Source organism: Myiozetetes cayanensis, unplaced genomic scaffold, assembly GCF_022539395.1.
Source record: "Myiozetetes cayanensis isolate MyiCay16 unplaced genomic scaffold, myiCay2020 scf4, whole genome shotgun sequence".
Lineage (NCBI taxonomy): Eukaryota > Metazoa > Chordata > Aves > Passeriformes > Tyrannidae > Myiozetetes > Myiozetetes cayanensis.
In genome coordinates this window covers 61428084-61451396 of record NW_026087631.1, presented here as the reverse complement: position 1 = coordinate 61451396, position 23313 = coordinate 61428084, and the positions used below count along the sequence as shown (strand labels likewise).

Here is a 23313-nt window from a genome sequence, read left to right as displayed (position 1 = left end):
TATTTCTGCAACCCCTTCTTAGCTACTTAACAGAAGTGTTTGCTGAGTAGAAGACCTGCATTTATACAGCAACACTGCAGTGCTGGAGCCTAGAGGGAGCAGCAGTTGGATTTTAGACAAAATGCTTTTGAATCAAGCTAATTATCTCTGTGGTTGTGGCTTTCTGAAGCTATCCCTTGAAACCAGCTAAAACATAACATAAAGGATTGAGCTTCTTGCGTTGGGAAGCAGACCTGCTGCTGTGTCCTCAAAAAAATAATATAAGAAGAGTTATTCCAGTTATTGTTAAATATTGACTGCATAAATTAGATGTCACAGTGAAATTTGATTTGTCCAACATTAGCACCATCACAATGAACGTAAAAAAGCCTCAAAGGTTTGTCAGACAACAAAAAAAATGAGACACAAAGCAGAAATGCATTGATGGAAATGTCTAAAGGAACAAATCTATGCCACAAAGTTGGAGCTTCTCTAACACAAGCTAGTCTTTATTTTTCCAGGAAATGTACAGAATCTAAAAGAAGAGAAAAGAAAAAAAACCCAACCACACTAAAAACCCCAAACAAAAACAAACAAACAAAAAAACCCCAAACATTAAACCCTATAAGTTTTGAAATTAAAAAAAAAAAAAAATTGTATTTCAGCTTTTGGCAAAACCCCTACACTTTCAATGAAAAAAAAGAGAACAGATTCATCTCTGGAAAATAAACACTTCTCACATTTTTACCACAACTACTGCTTTTCAACAGAAAAACAGGTTCGATTTAACTTCCAAAATACCTTTTGCTTTCTTTCTTTCTCATTTTATTCCTCCTTGACAAGACATTTAAAAAGTCTTGATGCTGTCTCCAGCTTTCAGCTGCAGCTCCTGTCGGGATGAGCAGCAGCGTTGTGAGCTGGGAGGAAACCAGGGTGCAGGTTTTGGCAGAGACGGGGCTGCCGTGCCTGGGGTGGCTGCAGACCGGGGAGATGAACCCCTTGTGTCCTACAGCTCCCCCTCCTCCTGCATTCGCCGTTAGCGTGAGATCGGAAACGGCTCTGGAGCCAAAACCAGTGGTCACTTCGGAACCACCGAGGCTTCAAAATCAGCTGAGGCAAACCAGGATGGTCGAGGGGCTGCTGCAAGTAGTGGGGCTGCTCTGAGCCACCCGAGGACCCGGTGTTAAGTACAGCCTACGGGGAAACCTGCCTTCCGCTCACCCTGTCCTCCTGTGAGAGAGGATTTCTGGGGAAACAGGGTGGGCTGTAATCACAGCAAAAGCCACGGGCAGTGGGCAGCTGCTGGCAGAGGCAGGCTGCTCTCGACATTATCTGTTTTACTGGGGAAAACCGAGTGTGCTGCTCTGCTGCTCCCGGTGGGGAGGACAGGAGCTGGTAAGGCAAGAATCCCTGAAAGCACCGGTCTCGCTCCTTCTGCCAGCCGCTGACAACGGAGGCCATGAGCCCAGATCGGGAATGGCAAAGCTGTGCTCTGCCCACACATCTGCAGAGGTTTGAGAAGGCATTGTGTAGAAGGATTTACATAAAGGCAAGCTGGCTTTTGTACAGCAGTGTGCACAGGTGGTTTCCTCTGTAAAACTTCAGCCGCTTCCATCTGCTTCTGCCAGGAGCTTTGTGCCAGGAGGGCAGCAAAATGAATCAAATCACTGAACATGTCTTGTCATCTAGTTTTAAGAATATGCACCAGAGGGTGGGGTTTGCATTAAACTCAGTTGCTTGAATCAAAATTTTATGCTGCAGGAGACAGTATAAGCCAAAAAAACCCAATTCTGTACCATATCAACCCAAAAATTTCCTCTCCTGGACAAAAACACAAAGACATAAATAGCACAGAAAGAGCAAAATCAAAATGCAATGAAGGATGCTGCAGAAATGCCACCTTTCCCAGGGGAACACACCAGAAGAAAAGGCTGTTCCACACCTTTTTACCCTCACTCCTTGTGCTATTTTGGGTTGGTGGGGTGTTGTCACAGAGATGTTCTGATGGTTCAGGAAGAGACAGGGAATTGGGGCAGAGTTTTAGGGGAGTTACAAGGGTGCCTTGTCCCTCTTTTCCTCGGGGCTCCACCACTTAATTCTGCAGCAAGTTTTGTTGCTGCCTGGTGGGGAGGGCAGAGTTTATCCCTGCCAAGACACTGTGCCACGGGAGCAGGCTGGAGCTCAAGGAGCAGGTGAAACCTCTGCCTCTGGGACTGCCTCATAGCCCGCAGACTCAGACGCTCCTGATGGTTTGTGCCATCCTGTTTAGCATCTGTTGCACAGTCAGAGAGAAGAAACACTGTTTCAAATACGAAGCACCAGAAAAGATCTATAATCTTGATGCTAGCGCTAGATATGATGGTGTGCATTGCCACCTATCTCCCAAAATCTGCTGTGTGCACTGTGCAGCCACAGGCTGGCAGGACTGTTTGCATCTCCAGTTATCTCCTGCATCTGATGGGTCTGTAGCCAGCATACAGCAGCCTGCAGCTGAACATGGGCATTTCAGCTTCATTTTTGGCTCTCCCCGATTGCGGACAGGGACAGTGAAGTGCTAAAGGACAGTTCTGGGCACTTGCTGTTAGCCCTGATAATCCTTCATGTCTTGTTAAAATACCTTTAACTTGCATTAAGCCTTGAAAAGTGATTCTTTTGAATCTCCAGTGTGTGTGCCCAGTGTGTCATTATGGTTACATGCCTCCCAGGAGAGATTTTCCTACCTAGCGGTTGGTGCAATGCCTACGTTTCTTCCACGAATTTGTACACATATTAATCAAATTACACTTCTTACAGATCAGATTCCAATTTGTGTTATACAACATCTGATTAAGAGCGAAAAATCATGTTACTCCTTCCCAGATTATTTATTTTTTTCTCCTGGAAGCACCATGCCTTTTCTGCAGTTACCAGTTTTTATTCAAATTGCTCCAAGAGCAACTCTGTTCCCTCAGAAGTGACTTGCCACTGACTTCTAAGGAACCTGCAATCAGCCCTTGGAAACATGGTTCTGTACAAATGTTGAAACGCCTCGTTTGTGAACAATGTCCTTCCGATGCTGACAAATTTACCCAGTGAGTGATGAGGTTCACACACAGGCAGACCTGAGGAGCTGGGAACTGCACTAAGAGCACCAGGGATACAACATCAGGATGAGGGGTTTTGACTTCTCCTGGCTCGTGTCCTTTAGGTCCCCATACAAACCCTGTTAGTCAAGCTCAGTGTACAGATATTATCCTGATGCACTGGCTTTCCTGATTCCACAGTGCTTTCCCCGGCACTGGCTTTCCCCAGACACCACATGCTCAGCTAAGACTCCCAGAGGCCAGTGACAAAGATTCTACTGGTTTTAAAAAAAGAATAGTTGCTTTCAGTACCACTTCTCTCTTCTGAAAATTTGTGGTTTTGGGGGATTAAGTAAAATTGGAAGATGTTAGTAATCAAAGACAAACTGGTTGCAGTTATTCAGATTAAAACTTCCACTGCACTTGGTTAAATATCAGCCTGTTAGATCGCTGCGGGGTCTGAAGACATGAGATAGCATGTCAAAAGGAAATGTTTTTTCATTTTGTGATTCCCGCAGTCCATCCACATTACTTGCTTTTTATTTGAAACAGAGAAGACAGATAGCATAACAGCATGTTGTGAAATCAATTAATAAAAAAATAAATGGATTCTACTGAAGCTATCAAAACATGTACAACTCCTATTTGATAGTAACTTTGTTTTTTATGTATTTGGCACTTCAGCTGCATTGCTGCAAGTAAAGGCTCCTCTTATGACTGAAGGCAATCATAATGAGATTTTTTCTACCAGTTTCCAGTGTCAGCTAGTATGCAAGTTTCTGGAGGCTTACAGGTCAAAGAAAATAATTGAATTTGCACAGCCTTCCCCAACGAATCTCAAGCAGCTACTGGTTATACTGAGATCATGATGGAACAAAATAAAAACAGAGTTTGCACAGGACCAGGGTAGCAAGAACTCAGGACTTCAGTGTTTGAACTGTTAACAAACCAGACTAAGTAAGAGTGAAACTTCATCAGAAAGGCTCTTTTGAAAGTCTGGTCTATAACCCTGTACTGCTTTTAGCTGGCTGCCAGCCTGAAATGGAGCAAATGCTGCCATTCACAAGCCAGTTACTCTTTGCTACAGCAGCAGCTTCTCAGTCTGAGAGAGTCGCAAATTATGAGAGAGAAGTAGAAAGTAGAAGTAAAAAGGAAAAGGAATCAAAGAAGGGATAATTAGGCAGCACACACACACACACTGTGTTCTTTTTGTCTGCTTGTTTCTTTTTTAAACAGTTTTCTTTGTGCACCATTTCCCCACTGCATGGGCAAAGGACAAAAGGCAAACCAAGACAACTTCATTGCTGTGACTAGGTTTCCAATCTTTATTCAGCATCAGAAACAGAAGATGACAAAACAAGGAAGTTACAAGCTCTTTACTTCCCAGAAGTTATAGTTTGGTCATAAACCATTGTAAATACAAAAAAGTAGTAAGCAACTTTCAGTGTAGGTTTGTACAGACAACAGTTACTAAGCCAGCAAATGTTCCACTAACACAGAGAAAAAAAATACTGTAACACATTTATCCCCTTTAAGAAAAATGTTAGTAAAATTATCTACCAGTACAAAAATAAACCACTGCTTAAGGCATGCAGGTGGTGAGAACTCCAGTGTTTGGAAGCCTGCAGCTTTTGCCTCAGATATTTTAGGAAATTATGTAGCTCGTGAAGAATTAATCTGTCCTGAAATGAATGTCTACAGGCTTCTTGGTTTCAAGAGCCTCCCTTGCTACAGAGGAATCCCCAGTATCTACTACTCATTTGTTTGGATTTGTGGATTTTTTTGTTTGTTTTGTTCTAAGTGGGTTGGTTTTAGTTTGTTTGGGGTTTTGTTTTTTTGTTGGGTTTTTTTTTTTTTTTTTGATTTTTTTATTTTTTAAGTTAAAAATAAAAAAGTGGAATTAACTTTAAAATCAGAATTACTCCTTCAGGGGAAGTTTTTGCCCAACACTCTGTAAATACTCAGTTTTAAATATGACTGTAATAGGTTCATCCAGTCTGGAGTCATTCTCCTCTCTCTCTTGTGCAGGGCTGACTTCCTGGTAAGCAGCTAAGTAACCATATCCCCCATTCCCCTCCCAGTTGCTTTTAGATTACTACACAAAAATGTCTCACTACAGGTTTATGTGACAGTAGAGGTAGAAGGATGCAGGGAGGAGACACAGCAAGCACTTGTAAGGGAGCTGTAGCAGCCCAGTGCTCTGTGCCTTTGGCCACTGTAGAAATGATTGAGAGTTAAACCTTGTCATGCTCACTTTTCATGGGACTTTCCACTTAGTTTCTGTATTTTTGTTTTCATTAGATCCTTACATCCTTTGTGTGTGTTCTCTCACCTTCAAAACCACGTGTTCTGCCTAGAGGTGATGTTTCTTTCATCCCACCAGTTTGGGAGAAGCAATATTTTCAATCGGGCCTTTTTTCCTGAAAATGTTTTTGGTAATATGAAACAAATCATCTGCTTGTGTGATGGCTTGTTGGGAACTGCCATGGGAATTATTTTCATTGGTAGGATTAATGCATTCATAGGAGTGTGACCTGAAAAGAGTTAATTTTTCTTCTCTCTGATACGTTTTGCAGTCTGACTTTAACTAAATAAAACTTCTTTAGCACTTGCATATTCATGTTGCATTTGGCACCACCTTACAAAGTCTGTCTGTAAAACCTCAGTGCCCCAGATTTAGCCAAGTTATTATTATTCAGGTATTTATTATTGCTATGAATATTGTCAAGTGTAAGTTAGCCAAGTGCATGCTTCACAGCCTTCCTAATGTTATAAGTGGATTTGGTCGTATTTTGTGTCTACACAAATGTATCTGAATTTGCTGGTATGTTGTGCTGGCTGAATTAGAGGTGTTGGAATTTTTCAGACTCCTGTTGTGTCCCTCTCCCAGCAATTTTCCCAGAGCCTGAGAAACCACTTCTTCTAAAGAAGAATGTTTACACAACTTTGCCTTGGTCACTGAGTACGTGAAGTTTATATTTTGAATGACCAGAGAACAGACAGCAGCAGTGCTTCTTGCACTCTTGGAAGTGTTAACTCTTCAGTTTGTTTATGGCAGTAGTAAGCATGAGAAGAGCACACAGAATATTTTTTTATGTTTGCAGGGAATAGTTCAAAGCTTAAGCACTTCCTGCCTATCATTTGCAATTGGTAGCAGCCAGTGTGGAAGGAGTCCTTGTAGGAGGTGACATGATTGTTGTCCTTGACAGAGGACTCTGTTCCAGGAGCTCTCCTGTTTTCATTCATTCCCTACTCTTTGCCAGCTCTTATCTGTAGGTCTTTTTCTCTGCTGTGTTTTCAGGAAGGCTGCAAAGAAGTCCATGGCTTAGAGAAACACAGTGCTGCAGTTCACATACTGTGTGCCTGAAATATTCTTTTCATTCCTACCTGCTATTCCAAATTTCCCTGGTTAGCAGGCTGAACTTTCAGTGTTAGTTTTAGTACTTAGAGGAAGCAGTTGTTCAAAATGTAAACTCTTAAATGCAGTAGTTGGTGTGGCTCCATGATTTGTGATGTTCCCTTTAGATTCCAGGGGAATGATGTTAAAAATGTAATGACTCCCTTAAAAGAGATCAGAAATCATCCCAGAAATACTGGCTCTTTCATTCTGGGGCATGTTGATGAAGGTCCTGACTTTTTTGCACACAGTGTAGTAGCAATGGGAAGTGTTGTGTCTTGGGTTTGTTTTTACGTTACTGCCACTGAAAAACTGCGTATATCAGGCTGATATTGGTAGGACCCAGGTGGTAGCAGTGTGTCTGCTGGTGCTGTGCCCATATCTCATGACTTGACAATATCAGCATGCTTGGCCTCGGGAGGATATAAACAACTCTGTTTTCAGAAGCTTGTCCTTCATTTTTGCAAAAATGAAGTCAGCAGCATCTCTATAGGGCTGCTTCTGTGAATCTTAAGGTGCCCAACATGCAGATGTGAAACATGAACCTTCAGCTGACAAAGGGCTCGAATTCAGTATAATTTCTTCGATTTGTTCTGTAATTATGTCTTGGGTAATTGATGCTGTAGAGTGTATCCTGCCACAGTGTGGTTGGTACCTCTGCAATTTCCCACTGTTTAAACAAGCAGGTGCTTGAGGTGAACAGCAAAACCAAAAGTGGAAAAACAGATTTCGGGCATAGTCTCACAAATAAGCAGCAGCTTTGATTTCTCCTGGTGATATAGTGAGATGTTCCCCCCGCCTTGTACACAAAGGGAAGATGAGCTCTATAAAGGGCAGTGAAGAAGCACAATTGATTTACTTTAATTAAGGAATTGTAGAGCCAACTTTAAGAGAAACTGAGTTTTGTTCACTGAAAGGGGAAAATCAGGATGGGCTAAAATGACTTGAGTGAAGTCAGTTATTTTAAATGTTTTCTTTATTAATTCCCCAAGCCCAGGCATTCTTTGGGGATATATGACAACACTAAGGATGTTAGTTTACAAATTGCAGGGGACTAGATGCCCCTAAGGTATATGGTCTAGGTTAATGAGACAGCAGCCTGAGTAAAATCATAGAATCATTGAGATATTCAGGCTAGAAAAGACCTCTAAAGCCATCACATCCAGCCATTACCTGGCAACATAAGTCCACCATTAAACCATGTCCCCTCCCAAGTGTCACATCTACACATCTCTTAAATACATCCAGAGCTTTCCATAGATGGTGACACCACCACTTCCCTAGGCAGCCTCTACCAGTGCTTGACAATCCTTTTGGTCAAGAAATTTTTCCTGATGTCCAATCTAAACCTGCCCTGGCACAGCTTGAGGCCATTTCCTCTTGTCCTGTCACCAGTTGGTTGGGAGAAGAGACCGACCCTCACCTCCCTTCAGGGAGTTGTAGAGAGCAATAAAATCTCCCCTGAGCCTCCCTTTCTCCAGACTAAACATCCACAGCTCCCTCAGCCGCTCCTCATAGGACTTGTTCTTTAAATCCTTTATCCAGCTTCACTGCCCTTTTCTCGACATGCTCCAGTAGGTCAACATCTTTCTAGTAGTGAGGGTCCCCAGTGGAACACCTTGTTTGAGGTGTGGTATGAAAGTATGACTACAAAATCCTTTTGTTGCACCATCTCACTTTCAGAGCTGTTATCTTCTTGGGAGGCAGTGGAGGGGTGCCAAAAGATGTAAGGACAGGGAGGGAAGAACTTGCCAGTATATGGTTTGTGAATGAAGGAGAAAGGAGATCTTAATAAAATAAAAGTGACATTTAAATGCTCTCTTCCAGTTTTCACCTGGCAGCCACGAAAGGGCATGCAGAGTGCCTCAGGATCATGGTGACACATGGTGCAGATGTGACAGCCCAGGATGGTGCAGGTATGCCTCTCTGAACCTATACAAGTAGCATAATACACTTAAGTTACTGATGTAGTTCTGAATGTGCAGAGTGAAACTACAGATTTGACAACATTGCTTTTCCCCACACACTCTGCAGGAAAAGCAGTTGTAACACTTCCAGGTTTAGAATCTTAGAATCATAGAATCATAGAATTAACTGGATTGGAAGAGACCTCCGAGATCATCAAGTCTAACCCTTGATCCAACCCCACTGTGATTACCAGATCATGGCACTCAGTGCCACATCCAGCCTCATCTTAAAAACCTCCAGGGACGATGAATCCATCACCATCTGGGCAGGCCATTCCAATGCCTGATCATTCTCTCTGTAAAGAACTTCTTACTAATATCCAACACAAACCTCCCCTGGCAGAGCTTAAGCCCGTGCCCTCTTATCCTACTGGTGGTTGCCTGGGAGAAGAGACCGACCCCCACCTGGCTACAACCTCCTTTCACATAGTCGTAGAGAGTGATGAGGTCACCCCTGAGCCTTCTCTTCTCCAGGCTAAACAACCCCAGCTCCCTCAGCCTCTCCTCATAGGACGTGTGCTCAAATCCCTTCACCAGCCTGGTTACTCTTCTCTGGACCTGCTCCAGCACCTCAATATCCTTCCTGAACTGAGGGGCCCAGAACTGGACACAGCACTCCAGGTGTGGCCTCACCAGTGCTGAGTACAGGGCAGGAATCACTTCCCTGCTCCTACTGCCACACTGTTCCTGATGCAGGCCAGGATGCCATTGGCCTTTTTGGCCGCCTGGGCACACTGCTGGCTCATGTTCAGCTCCCTGTCAATCCAAACTCCCAGCTCCCTTTCCACCTGGCTGCTCTCCAGCCACTCTGTGCCCAGCCTGTAGCGCTGCAGGGGTTGTTGTGGCCAAAGTGCAGGACCCGGCACTTGGCCTTGTTGAACTTCATCCCAGTGGAATCAGCCCAACTCTCCAGCCTGTCCAGGTCCCTCTGCAGAGCCCTCCTGCCTTCCAGCAGGTAGACACTTCCCCTCAGTTTGGTGTCATCTGCAAATTTACTAATGATGGACTCAATCCCCTCATCTAAATCATCAGTAAAGATGTTAAACAGGACTGGGCCCAGCACTGATCCCTGGGGGACACCACTGGTGACCAGACACCAACTGCATGGAGCTCCGTTCACCAGCACTCTCTGGGCCCGGCCCTCCAGCCTGTTCCTAACCCAGCACAGAGCGCCCTGTCCAAGCCATGGGCTGCAGCTTTTTCAGGAATATGCTGTGGGAGACGGTGTCAAAGGCTTTGCTGAAGTCCAGAGAGACACATCCACAGCCTTCCCCTCATCCACCAGGTGGGTCACCTGATCATAAAAGGAGACCAGGTTGGTCAGACAGGATCTGCCCCTCGTAAACCCGTGCTGGCTGGGTCTGATCCCTTGTCCATCCTGTAGGTGCTGTGTGATTGCACTCAGGATGATCTGCTCCATAATCTTGCCAGGCACTGAGGTCAGGCTGACAGGCCTGGAGTTTCCCGGGTCTCCTTGCAGCCCTTTTTGTGGATGAGTGTGACACTGGACAACTTCCAATCATCTGGGACCTCCCCAGAGAGACAGGACTGTTGGTAAATGATGGAGAGTGGCTTGGCAAGCTCTTCTGCCAGCTCCCTCATCACCCTTGGATGGATCCCATCTGGTCCCATGGACTTGTGTGGATCCAGGTGGCTCAGTAAGTCACTGACTCTTTCCTCCTGGAACACAGGGGGGCTGTTTGGCTTCCTGTCCCTGTCTACCAGCTCCAGAGGCCAGATGTCCTGAGGGCCCCCTGTCCTACTGGTGAATACTGAAGCAAAGAAGGTGTGAAGTACCTCAGCCTTCTCCTCATCCCTGTTAACTGTGTTCCCCCCAAGTCTGACAAGGAATGAAGGTTTTCCTTGCCCCTCCTTTTGTTATTAATGTATTTATAGAAATGCTTTTTTTGTTATCCCTAACAGAAGTAGCCAAATTGACTTCGAATTGTGCTTTTATCCCTCTAATTTTCTTTCTGCATGACCTAGTTATACTACTAAACTCATCCTGAGTTTCCAGCCCTATTTTCCATAGTCTGTAAGCTCTCTGTTTATCCCTGATTTCCTTCAGAATCTCCCTGTTCAACCAAGCTGGTCATCTACCCCGCCAGCTTGCCTTTTGGCACACTGGTACAGCCTGTTCCTGTGCACTCAAGACTTCCTTCTGGAAGCACGTCCATCCCTCCTGTACCCCCTTGTTTTCAAGGTTTTTTTCCCAGGGTATGCTCTGGACCAGTCTTCCGAATAGGCCAAAATCTGCCCTCTGGAAGTCCAGCATAGAGGTTTTATTGATGGCTTTCCTTGCATCCCTGTGTATTGCTAACTCTATTATTTAATGGTCACTGTGCCCCAGACGGCCTCTGACCACTACATCTCCCACTAGCCCCTCTCTGTTTGTAAACAAAAGGTACAGTGGGGCCCCAGCCCTGGTAGGCACACTTGCTTTCCTGCACAGAGAATTCAGATCCTGAGGTCCTAAAAATTATAAAGTCGTTAAAAACTTTTGTCCTAATACTATAGTTTTCAGCATTTTTAGTGGACTCCAGATGTAAAATAGTTGCTCAGTTTTAAAAAAATTATTATTTTTAAGTTAAAAAAATCATCCTCCCCAACTCTTTTTATTATTCTATGTTACATGAAGACCTTCAGTGTTGATTTTATGTTTATCCAAGCTATTAACCCCATTAACTTTACAGGAGTTGCAGTAAGACATTTCCTCGGGATTATGACATGGTGAAAACAGCTGATACAGGCCAAACCAGAGCTATTAAGTATGCTGTTTCAGTGCTCAAAAGTCCTATGCCTTAATTACTACCCCACTAGGAGAATGATAGGAGCTGAATTTGAAATTGGCAAACTCTTCCTAACAGATTCCAGTTGACACATCTGTGGAATCTGTGCCCAGCATTTTCTCTGGCTAGCTGAGCACCTGGATGAGCTGTCAGCTTTCTGTCTCTCCAGTAATGATCTGTAAATGTTGGGCTCATGGGTTCTGTTTTGGCCTCTGATTGCAGCCTGAGGGAATTTCTGTCATACATGTGAATGATTTGCCTCTATAAGGAGGTGTCTGTGATACTGGAAGAAGCATTCATATTTTAAGCAATGATAAAAGAACACACATACCTGATGCAGACTATTATTCAGAATTCATACTTCATCTTGCCTCAGGATTTATTAGTTGTTTGCATAATAAGAGGTTGCCTGCCTACTTTCACCTGGGAGTATCAACCCACTGGTCATTAAGGAAGTCCTTGTCTGTAAAAGTCACCTTATTTGCTTAGTTTACTGTCACAAGTGGTTTTGTCTGTATGGAGTAGTAAATCTTGCCTCCTTCTTTCCTTAGTTACATGGATAATTTGTTCTTTTGATGTCTTGGCCTGTTTAATTTTTCAGATGGTCTGTAAGATGAAGCTGAAGGAGAGACTGCAGTCTTTCATCACAAATCCGTAGTCAGTAAATCACTGTGTTGAATAGCTAAATATGAGCTCATGGGTGCTAAAAAAGTTAACTGCAAACTGATGTAGACCTGTGTTTGATATGTGCTTGCAGCTGCTGTATAAAATAACTGAATAGGGAATCTATGAGACACAAACTAAAGCAGGCCTGTGTTTGAGTCGTCTTCTCCATGCACTTCATGGATTATACAAATTTACTGTAGTGGTAGCTGGTGAATTCGGCTCTTTTACTCTTGGTGCCGGGTTATTGTTCACTGCCACATGGCAGAAATCATGAAGACATTGACAGACATCTCTGTGCAGTGAGGCTGAGTAATACAGGAAAATTGTTTTCTAAGAAACAAGACATAACAATCTTAGACTTACTTCTGCCAAGATATAGTCTGACACAGTGTTTGTGTTACTCCTTTACATGAAGCAAAACATTAAGATTATTCTGTTACCTGCCTGAACAACAGTCTATTGGAAAGACATTCTTCTTTATGTAGGTTTTTATTTTATTTGCTCTACCCTTACCTTTTATTTGTCGTGATAGGAACAAGACGGATAATTCAGGATCTTGCCTTTGTCATGGAAGAGTTTATTTCTCTGCTTTGGCATGATTGAATAATTAATTTGCTTTCCTTTCATTCTTTTAGGACACAGTGCTTTACATCTTGCAGCAAAGAACAGCCACCCTGATTGCATTAAGAGGTTACTTCAGGTACAGTAAAAATTAAATTAATTTTGATTTTTGAAATTTTCATCTGGGTTCACTAGACATTGACCCATTTCCTGCTAATAATCTGCACCACACTGCTATACTGTTGTCCTTTCTCCTTGACATCAAGAGAGACACAACAAGAGTTTTAACATAAAGAGTTTAAAGACCCTTCAGGTGCTGTGAAGGGATGATAGAAAATAGTGTGGTGTCTTCCCTGAGTCACAGTATTCCATGTGCAGCAGATCTGACATAGCTGGGTTGGGTTTCAAGCAGGTTGCAGCTTCAGTCCAGTTCCTGTGTTTTGTCTTTGTGGTTGGATGATTTGGAATTAGGTAGATTTGAGAGTTATATATTTTTTGCTTCTGGGGGGATTCTGATACTGTTCCACTGGAATGCTTTCTGTCTGTTCACCATAGAAACACTTCTCAAGTTTGAAATCAAAGAGGAAAGAAACCAAAGTAGTTTAGATCCTAAAATATGTAAATAATCAAATCCTCCATGAAATGAGGTAAAGGACAGTGAGGGATTAGAAAGGGAGTTGAGAGAATGGGGAAAGAAAACAAGAAAAAGAAAATTGAAGATGAATAGAAGATTCTCATGGTGTTGAAGCGAAAGATGTGCATTAGCAAGCAATGACATTGTCCATCTCAGCTCTCATTTCAGAAATACTGGTAAGTTTTCATGGCGGTGATCAGAGGAATGGAACAGATTTTTTTCTAAGTTTGGAGTTATCTGTAAGTCTCAGATGAAACAGAGACTACAGATGAAATAATTAATAACAACCCCACCCAAACCCAATGGTACAGAAAGAGAATGGATCCCATATCCCAGCCTCTGAACTGTTCTTGCCTGGTTACCTCAGGGCTCTCCAACTGCCCTGCAACAGGCCCCATCAGTGTCTCTGACAACACTGGATCCCATTTCACTGATTCCCACCTCAGTATGTTGCAGGCTGACTTCCCTTAGTGGCCCACACCTGGGAAGGGTTGTCATTACCCACCGAGGCTCATTTCATTGCCGGTTCCTCCTGCTGCAAACACCAACCCATTTACAGCACAAACAGCACCATCAGGCCGTCACTGGTGGCATCGCAGGCAGCAACTAATGTGTGTTTAATACTAAGTATGTTCTGCCCTTTCACGTTCCAGCTGCAACCACAGAGTGCTTTGGTTGATGTTTTCCTGGTTTTGCTACAATATGTAGATTTCCAAATACATTCACAAGTGAAAGCTCACTGGTAATATTCTCCAACAATTCATGCTCTTAGGATTGCCTTATTGCTTCTGGGGACCAAAGTGTGACTGTGAGGAATGTCTATCTGGAATTGAACTAAAACAGGCTAAATAATTATTTTACACAGGCAGAATGTCGACATGTTTGTTACAGAATGCGATAATCCGTATGATCCTGTTTTCCTAGAAAATCACAGATGTGTTGGAGTCAAAAGTTATAATGTTTGATTTTTAGAAAGCCATAATTTCAGGGTCCTATCTTCTGTCTAAAGAAAAACATTCAAGCTGTTGAAGGGTTTACAGAAGAGGACCTGTGAGGAGCAGCTGAAGGAGCTGGGGGTGTTTAGCCTGGGGGAAAGGAGGCTCAGCAGAGCCCATATCTTGACTGGCCAAGAGGAAATAGCCTCAAGTTGCACCATGGGAGGTTTAGGTTGGATATTAGAAAGAATTCCTTTACTCAGAGGTTAGTGAGGTACTGGAACAGGTTGCTTGAAGGAGATGTGGATGTCCCAGCCCTGAACACCCCTGTTTAAGGCCATATTGGATGGGGCTCTGGTGGAAGGTATCCCTGCTCATGGCAGGGGGTTGGAACTAGATGATCTTTAAGGTCTCTTCCAACCCAAACCATTCTGTGATTCTATGATTCAATAAAATAAAATAAAATAAAATAAAAAAGAAAGGCAAGACTAATTACCTTAGGATGTGGCTGCTTTATCTCTTACTCTAATGTAAAAAAAAAAAAAAAAAAAAAAGGTTTTGAGATAAAGGAATTTCTTTCCTTTTTTATTTCCTGATTTAAATTATTCAGAAACTTTAACATGTTTTAGGGTTAGGTCTCTGCTCATGAGGATTTCCTACATCTTCAGCATATGCTGCTACCAATAAAGGAAGGATTGGTAGAGAGGGAAGCTGTACCTTCCTTCAGCATTCTTTCCTGAAGCAGCACATAAACCTTTTCTCAAAGCTGTTCAGCACTCTGTTAGCATCAAAGATATGTTTTATTTTCTTTGTCTTTCTCTAATTGCTTTCTTTCCCCCTTCTCCCTATTGAACTGTGCAGAGTAAATGTCCAGCAGACAGCACTGACAATTCTGGGAAAACAGCTTTGCATTATGCAGGTAACTTCTCAGGTGAAAGCTTGCACTGTCTATTTTGTTGTGCTTGATATTCCTAGCTCTACAATTTTTCTGCTCTTATGCTGCAGTGTTGCAAGTGGAAGCAGAGAGCACAAGTTTTGAAAATGGGGTGGGTTTGATGGACTTTCATGCTTGTATTTTGGTTTTTAATTTTATTTTATTTGGGTCTTTTAGCTGAAATTGGATGTCTTCAGGCAGTTCAACTCCTGTGTGAACACAAATGTCCCATTAATGTCAAAGATTTGGTAGGTACCTCTTCTCTTGTGTACTTCAGATACCCCAGAGCTTTTGTCATCCCCCACCCCATGCACCTACCAACCTCCATCTCAGTGCAGCAGTTCAAAGCAATATTGTGCTTGTATTTCTTTCTGGACTTCTCTGCCAGAGGAAGTTCCCTTTGCAGCTTGCCATAGCAGAGGTGTGAAAGCACTTCACAATCTGGTACCATAGCAGCAGGATTTGCTGATCATCAAATTGAGACACTGGCAGAAGTAGCTAGAAACAATTGTTACATGTTCAAAACATAATTAAAAGCATTCTCTTGACTCCAGTAGGCTTGGGAAAAGGTCCAATACATGGGTAAGTGCTGCAAAATTCCCACAAAGCCCAAGCAGAATATGATAAGCCTGAGGGGGAAAAATATATTTGATGTAGTCTAAAGGCTCAGGGGTACTACATTCATTACTATGAAGTGTCTACAACCAACCAGGTCTGGTTTTGGGTGCGATGCAGCTGCCTTACAGAAAACCCTCAAATGAGAGAAGGAGGTGACCTAACAGAAGTAAAGCACAGGTCAGGTGGGAAAGCATAAAAATATTTATTTGTTTATTTTTGACTGTGATCCATGCCCTTCTTACCTGATCTAATGAAAACAAATATGTCACAGATGTCAGACCACAAATTTCAGCAAAGGCATTTTAAGGGTAGAAAAGGTTTATTCCATCTTAATAAGCGAAGGCTGTTGGAGTATCTTAAAAATGTCTTGGGCTACATCATGGTTGATCGTAAGAAAGAGGGAGTCAGACCAATCTCAGAGATGCATGACAAAATGGTGATAAGAAATGGTCAGAGTTTGGGTAGTGAACCTAACTCAGAAATCCCAGTTAGACACTAAAGAAAAAATAATCTCACCTCAAAGGTGGTCAAACACTGGAACTGGTACCTGGAGATGGTGTCACGTTGTCTCTAACTTTGGAGATGCTTAGAACTTAACTGGACAAGTCTTTGAGCAAGGTACTGTAATTTGAAGTTTGCCTACCTTTGTGCTAAGAAAAAAGTGGGAGAAAACCCAGATAACATCTAAGGGTGTCTTCCAAATATATTATTCTATGATTTTATGAAACATTTTATTTTTGCCTTGTACTTAGTTAAAATTATAATTTTTGTTGTGGAGCTACTGAAAGATATTGGGTAGTTTCAAAATCACTGTGTTTTAGTATTGAGCAAACAGCAAAGGGAGTACAAAAGCAAAAAGCATCCCTACTCTTCACGTTTTGCATCATTTCTAGCAGACAAGAAGAAATTAAAGTGAACTCAGCTACATTTATGCTATATAAGAAAAATGTAGTGATAGCACCTCATTTTTGCTATGTAGAGATAAAATTCATAGCTGTGTTCAAATCTCAGAGTCTTATTTGTAATTGGGTAGAATATTGTTCATAGTTTCTTTAAATGCATTTCTAGGATGGGAACATACCTCTGCTGCTTGCAGTGCAAAGTGGACATACAGAAGTCTGCAAATACCTTCTGGATCATGGAGCAGACATCAACACCAGGGATAAAAATGGAAGGTACAGCAGGTTAACATTTAATTCTTCCCCAAGGCTGACTGTCAAATGAAGCTTTTCTTCTCAAATTCTTCCCAAAATAGTTGATGTTAGGTGAAATAATCCTTTCTGTACTAGACATCCTGATTGTTGAGAAGGTTTGCAAAATTCTGCCTAAAGGGAAAGAAGAAACAGAAACTATGCAACTGTGAAACTAATGTGCCTGTAAGATTTCCCTTGGGCTGCCAGAGCAGTATATCCCATTTTTAAGCGATTCCTACACAAAACTGATTGATAGCACTTACCAACATATCACTGTCTAAGTGTCCCAGTTTGAAGTGATGCTTTCTTCTTGGGATGAATTAGTAACAGTTTCTTGGGAGCGAAATCTTTGGAGGGTTCTTTCTTCCACCATAATGCAGCCACAACAACCAGAGAAAAGTACAGAAAAGCTTTATAATGGAGATGCTGTTTTAGGAAGTGCCAATTAGAGACTTTTTGCACTAATAGATAGTGCATGTATCAGAAAACTGTGCTTAAAAAGCAACATCCTTGTAGTGAAAAATGCACTTGTTTTAATGATAATGACAAAGATCAGGAGTCTGTGAAAATTATGGACTGTTACATAAAGAGTTCGTTAAACTGTGAAGGTAAGGAAGGATACTGAGAAGACTTGGCACATACACTTCATAGCAGTGTTGGTATTACATATGATACAATGCTGATATTGTTCTCTGGCAGCACCTGCTAGGATAAGACTGGGCCCTAACTTGTTTTTTATCAGTCCAAAGTTCATTAGTGCACTCTTTTTTTTCAGTTCTCTAAAGAAAACTACTTACTTTGTTTGTTTGTGTGGCTTCCTCAGTGCTTTGAACCTGAGGTGCTGCACACTCTGGGACCTCCTCCTTCTCCTCACTTTCTTACTATTAATCAGCAGACAGTGTTAAGACTTTCTTCTTGAATTGGATGAGTTTCTGTCATAGATAGGGCTCACATTATTGTATTTTCTTTTTTAAGAAAGTACTGTGTGTAGAAGCAAGAAAATTATATAATATGGAATATGCTGGTTTACTTCTTGCTTTCATCGTGGTAAGGGGAGTGGGTACTCCTGCATCTCACATTCACAAAGGGGGTTATGATTTTACTGAAACAGGAGAAGCCTTATTGGGAGAAGAAGGGGATAACTTTTGACAATGGCATCTCCAGATTTCCATCTTGTCCAGACTAAATGAATCATTTTTGTAACCTAAAACCTTCCCTGTGACTCTGGAGGTGTTATCCAAATTGCTCTCAGCACTACCTTTTAACACAGCACTGCAGCAGCCATCACCTCTCCAGGGCTCACCCATTGCAGGGAGTATGTTTAACTCATCAGCGAAACGTTTGTCTTAATATTTAGCAAAAATTATCACTGTAGTAACTTTTCAACTTCCAATCTGCACTGAGGAATGTGTTTGGCAGTAAACTTGGCCAACCTATTGGGCACGTTTTCATGTTGAGAAAGGAGAATTATGCCCAAGCAGGAAGGCACTATTAGAGCACGCTTGAAAAGTGAGGGGGTTTGTGTGGCTTCAATTATTCTGTACATTTCTTATGACCTCTTCAAGTAATTGAGAAAAGCAGATACAACACGTTAGGAAAAGACTCCTTCTGCATGCTACCCTTACTCTAGGATCTGGCATTGTGCAGCTACCCTGTGTTGGAAAGGGAATGGTTTGTGCTCTAATGGACTTCTTGTGGGTTTTTTTCTTTTTTTCTGTTTTCCTTTTTTTAAGGTGACTGTAGTACAGGCTTTCAGGTCAAACCCATCCCTTGAACTCACTTTCAGGGTTTTTTGTGTTTTGTTGAAATCTGTTTGTCTCTTTTGTTTAAAAAGCAACGTGGAGGAGAACAGCAATGACATAAAAGCTTTCCTGCTGTACCACCACTGTAACTGTAGTGCAGCAGTGAGGTTTGTTCGTCTGACTTTATCCTGCAGCCATTTCTATCTATGACTCTCCTCTTGACCTCAGGAAGTCATTCTTAGAAATGACCTGTCTTTGCAGCTGGAGAGTACCAAGAAGAGGAGGAGGGACTTCATTGCACAGTAACCATCACACTTTTTTTCCTGAGAAAATGAGCTGCTTAAAGAGTATGTACTTGGCACTTATTCTCTGTGTTTTGGTTTGTTTTTTTGTTTTTTTTCTTTTGTTCAGAACTGCTTTGATGATGGCTTGTGAAGTTGGTAACCTTAGCATGGTGGACGCTTTCCTTAGGAGAGGTGCAGATGTCAGTTTAGTAGATGTCTTTGGACAGAACGCTCTGCATTATGCCAAGCTCTCTGAGAATGCAGGGATCCAGAACCTCCTATCATCAAAGTTATCTCAGGATGTGGGTATGTAAGAGAGCCTGATGTGCAGTTTGTCACTTCTTGAATGAGCTACATGGATGTTTAGCACTGAACAAATTTACTTCAAACTGTAGTCTGAAATGTTGCAAAAGCCATTTTCAGGATTGTCTGGCTGAGACTTCCCAAAAGCTCTTTGCCATAGATGGTAATATTTAGTGTGGGATAAAGCCCTGAGGGCAAAAAGAGGTGTTTTGGAGTAAGAAAAGGTAAGTTGATGTAGAGCATTGTAAAGTTTTGAATACAATTTGGAATAGATGATTTTCTGTTAGGTGAGAGAGTCCATGGACCACACAGCCTCTCAGCAGAGGGGCTGGAGAAGGAACTAAAGCAGGCAGAGAGTTTTGTGGTCAAACTAAGATGGATTTCTAAAGTAGGAAGCTTAATGTGGAAGTGGGGTGTGAGACTATAATAGAGTAAGAATTGTCATGATTTTTCAGATATTATCTCAATATGAAACCCAAGCAGTAACAGAGAAAGGGTGTGATTCAGATGGCATTTAGAAAATACGGTTTTCATGTTTCAGGCAGGAATTCAAAAATCAAGCTGTTTATCTGTGGTATGGGAAGTAGAGCTGAGAGGTGGGCTAAGAATGGCGAATAACTTTTCCTTTGTTAACTGTTATATATTCCACATCTTTTCTGCTTCACAGATACAAAGTCACCGACGAAAGCGAAGCAGGTATTTGTCCTTCTGGTTCTGAAAATACTCAGACTATCTAGACTTGTGCCATAAGAACAAGTAACTGATAGGACTGGAAGCAATAGTGAATGTCACTGTGAGATGTGTTGCCATGACTACTGTGTAAAAGGTTTTTGTTGCTTAGTTAAGAAATGTGTTTCAGGAGCATTGCTTTTAGACTCAGCTTCTCTCTGTATAAGCAGCCAGCACCCTTAGTGAGACAAGGAAGGGAGGGCGAGTGTGTGTGTGCATGTGTGCTTTCCTCATGGGTAATGCAGGAGCTTGGCTTTTGGACTCCCTATCTCTTCAAACTGTAGAGAAGGTGGTGTAGAAAACTATCCTGTTTCTAAAACATGTAATTGAAGGTTATCCCTGGTTACTGGAGACCCCATCCTGTGAGAATCCCAGCAGATTTAGGCAATTATATTAGTTTCTTAAATTTTGTGTGGAATATCGTATCTTGGAGTGCACATAAACCTTGTAGACCTGCTGCTGGCTGGAAAGCAGATGAGGCTGCAGTGCATTGGTTCATTCCTTCTCTGAGTGGACAGGTGGGTTTTTCAGGGAGCTCAGGCAGAAGTTGGTGGAGAGGAAAGAGCCATGAAGAAGGGCATGACTGGGCTATGTATGAATGGAATTATTTAAGATCACTGGGGCTAAACCTGTTGTCAGCTTCTGCTTTTTAACTGAATCTTGTTTGTTTTCACTGAAGCATGGGTTACAAGGGAGCAGATTCTTATTGTCAGGCATGTTTCATATCTTTGTGTTGGTAGAGATGTGGTCTTTACATAGGAAAAACAAGGCACTGCATGAGCTGCTAAAGTTGATATTAATGTGGCATTTTATTATTTATTTTTTTTTAATAAAAGAACTTGCTTGGACTTTACTAACCAAACTAACAAACCTACCTTTTCTGGCTGGTGAAACTTTCAGCATGATCAAGGCTGTGACACTTACCTACTTATATAAAAATCTTTTACAGCTTAATGATTTATCCTCTCCATACTCATCAACTTCAACTCCCATGACTGGAAAAGGGCAGGCTTTCTTTGCTGATCAAGTGTGCAAGGTATCAGTGTTCTGTTCTTATGAGCTGAGGGAAGGAAAGTGCAGTATCTGTTTTCCTTAATATTCTATTTTGCTGACTTCAGAGTCTTCTGTGACCCAATTAGCTGACTTCTAGGAGTGAAAAGAAATCCAAACCTATTTACAAGTAATTTATAAAGCAAGTGCAGATTACTCTAAAGTTTAACAAATATGTGTACAGAAATGGTCATAGATTAGTTAGTGGTTAAGTATATGGTTATGAAAGGAAGTATTAATGCTACAAGAGTTCACTTTCTAATACCAGCAAAGGGCATGGAATTGAGCAGTGCAAAAAGAGACCATTTTACAAAAAGACATCAGGGAAACAATTGAGTGTGTTCTATCTGATCTTTACCTTAGGGCATTGAAGATTTTTTTTTTTAAAAAATACTTGTCAATATATTGCTATTATTTATCACAGGGGCTGCAGTCTTTCAATCTATCTACAAGATAGTTGTCCCTATTTCCTTAGTATTTAATGGGAATTGGGCAATAGAACTTCAATGGCTTTAACAGACTTTGAAATACTGGACACTTGCTACAATTAAATGGCACCTCATAAATAAAAGAAATCCACTTTGACAGGCTTTATCGAGGGGATTCAGCTGTAGAATCTTATTCAACTCAAACGGAGTTTGAGCAAACAGTAGATAGACAAAATGAGTTCTTGGCTCAGGAGCCGGAGCCTACATCAAATGCCGCTCAGACCCAAGAAAAGTTGACAGGTCCCAGAGAAGTAAAAATGAGGTATCTTCAGGAAGACCTAAAGGATGTACAGAGGAAATCAGAGAACTCTGAAGTCAGAAGAAGGCACCTGGAAGCTTAGGCCCAGTCTAGAATTCCAGAAACAGATCATTTAAATAGCCCAGACATTTCAGAAAATGGTTCTGATCTTAACCTGAAGTTCCAAGAAACTCAGAACAGGTATGAGGAAGCTGGGAAAGACACCTTGAATGTACAGAGGCAAAAGAAGCTGAGTCTTGTTTCCTCTGAAAGTGAAGAAACCAGTTCTGATCTGAGTATGTTAAAAGTTACATATGCAGAAGTTGAAACACTTAGGCAAAAATTGAAGAAAGCATTGGAGGAGAACGAAAGACAAAAAGAAAAAGTGAGAGAGCTACAGAAAAAGTTTGAAGACAGAGAGCAGAATGTGGCAAGCAAATTGTCTGTGGAAGAGTGTGAGGAAATGAAGAATTCATATTGTTCAGTTATTGAGAACATTAATCAAGAGAAAGCATTGCTGATTGAGAGGTACAAAGAAGGGCAAGAGGAAATTAAAAGGCTACAGGACAAGCTGACAAAGCAGACACAGCTGGAATCTAGTGCTGAAGCTGGAGAAATGAAAGATGTGATGCACAGAATGGTAGATGAGCTCAACAGACAACTTAGTGAATTGTCTCAGTTGTACAAAGAAGCACAAACAGAGCTTGAAGACTACAGGAAGAAAAAAACTCTAGATGATATAGCTTTGGACTACATTCCTAGAGAAGAACATGAGAAACTGATGGAGGTAACAAATTCTTTGAAATACAAAGCAGAAAATGAGTTATCAGAAATGCAATCCCAGTACACAAAAGTCTTAGATGAAGCAGAAGAACTAAAGCAACTGTTAGACACTCAGAAACAAAACTCCGTGCCACTTACTGAACACCGTCAGGTGATTGGTGCACTCAGAAATACCATAAAGGAAATGGAGGAAGAAATAAATGAGCTCAAAAAACAGCTTAGCAACAAGGAAGGTGAATTAAGAAACTTAGAGAAGGAGTTGCTGGAAGAAAAAGCTGCAATTAATGAAGCAATGGTACCCAAGGCTGCATATGAAAAGCTCCAGTCATCACTAGAGGGTGAAGTTAGTGTTCTGTCATCCAAACTGAAAGATGTAATCTGAGAGAAGGAAAACGTGTCCTTAGATGCTCTGAAACTGAGAAATGAAATTCTGCACTTGAAAGAAGAAAAAGAAGGTATGCATACTCTGCTTGAAGCAAAGGAACGGGAAGTGACTGATCTTCAGCAAAAGTACCACCAAGTTCAAGAAGCCCTTCTTGAAATTAAAAACTCACCAGCTTTTTTATTGGGATGGTTGGAATTACAGCATTTTCATGGATGTGCTTCTGAGCAAATTTAGGCTGCAGAGTGGCACAGCAGTGTTGGAGTTGTTTTTAAATGCATGGTATAAAACTGGTTTGTAATTTCCCCTGTATGGATCTAGCTGAGGAGTCCTGAATTCAATAGTTCTGAGTGCTCTGTGCCTTTCTGCTTAACTGTTTTCTAGGAAACAAAAAAACAACATCAGGAAATTGTCTCAGTTTACAGGATGCATCTTCTCTACGCTGTGCAGGTATGGTTGCATGTTGTCAGTCATACAGTCTTGGTATTTTAATTAAAGATGCTTCTTCTGCAGATCTAGTAAGAACTTGGCATGTTGTATCAAAGACATCCCTCCCAAAAGGTATGACAGTTCAAGCAC

The 23313-nt window shown here is 41.7% G+C and overlaps 1 protein-coding gene and 1 long non-coding RNA gene across 2 annotated transcripts; both read left to right on the top strand.

The window, feature by feature from the left end:
* Positions 1–8265: 8265 nt before the first annotated feature.
* On the top strand, positions 8266–14909 carry LOC126647238 (uncharacterized). The gene is made up of 3 exons (XR_007630536.1): positions 8266–8354; positions 12496–12560; positions 14852–14909. It is a non-coding gene; the product is annotated as an uncharacterized LOC126647238 (long non-coding RNA).
* A 146-nt stretch (positions 14910–15055) lies between these two features.
* On the top strand, positions 15056–22971 carry LOC126647543 (ankycorbin-like). Its single transcript, XM_050329843.1, is given in 5 exon segments — positions 15056–15172; positions 16611–16717; positions 18889–19067; positions 19732–19811; positions 21673–22971. Coding segments are annotated over 5 exon segments (1782 nt in total).
* Positions 22972–23313: the final 342 nt, after the last annotated feature.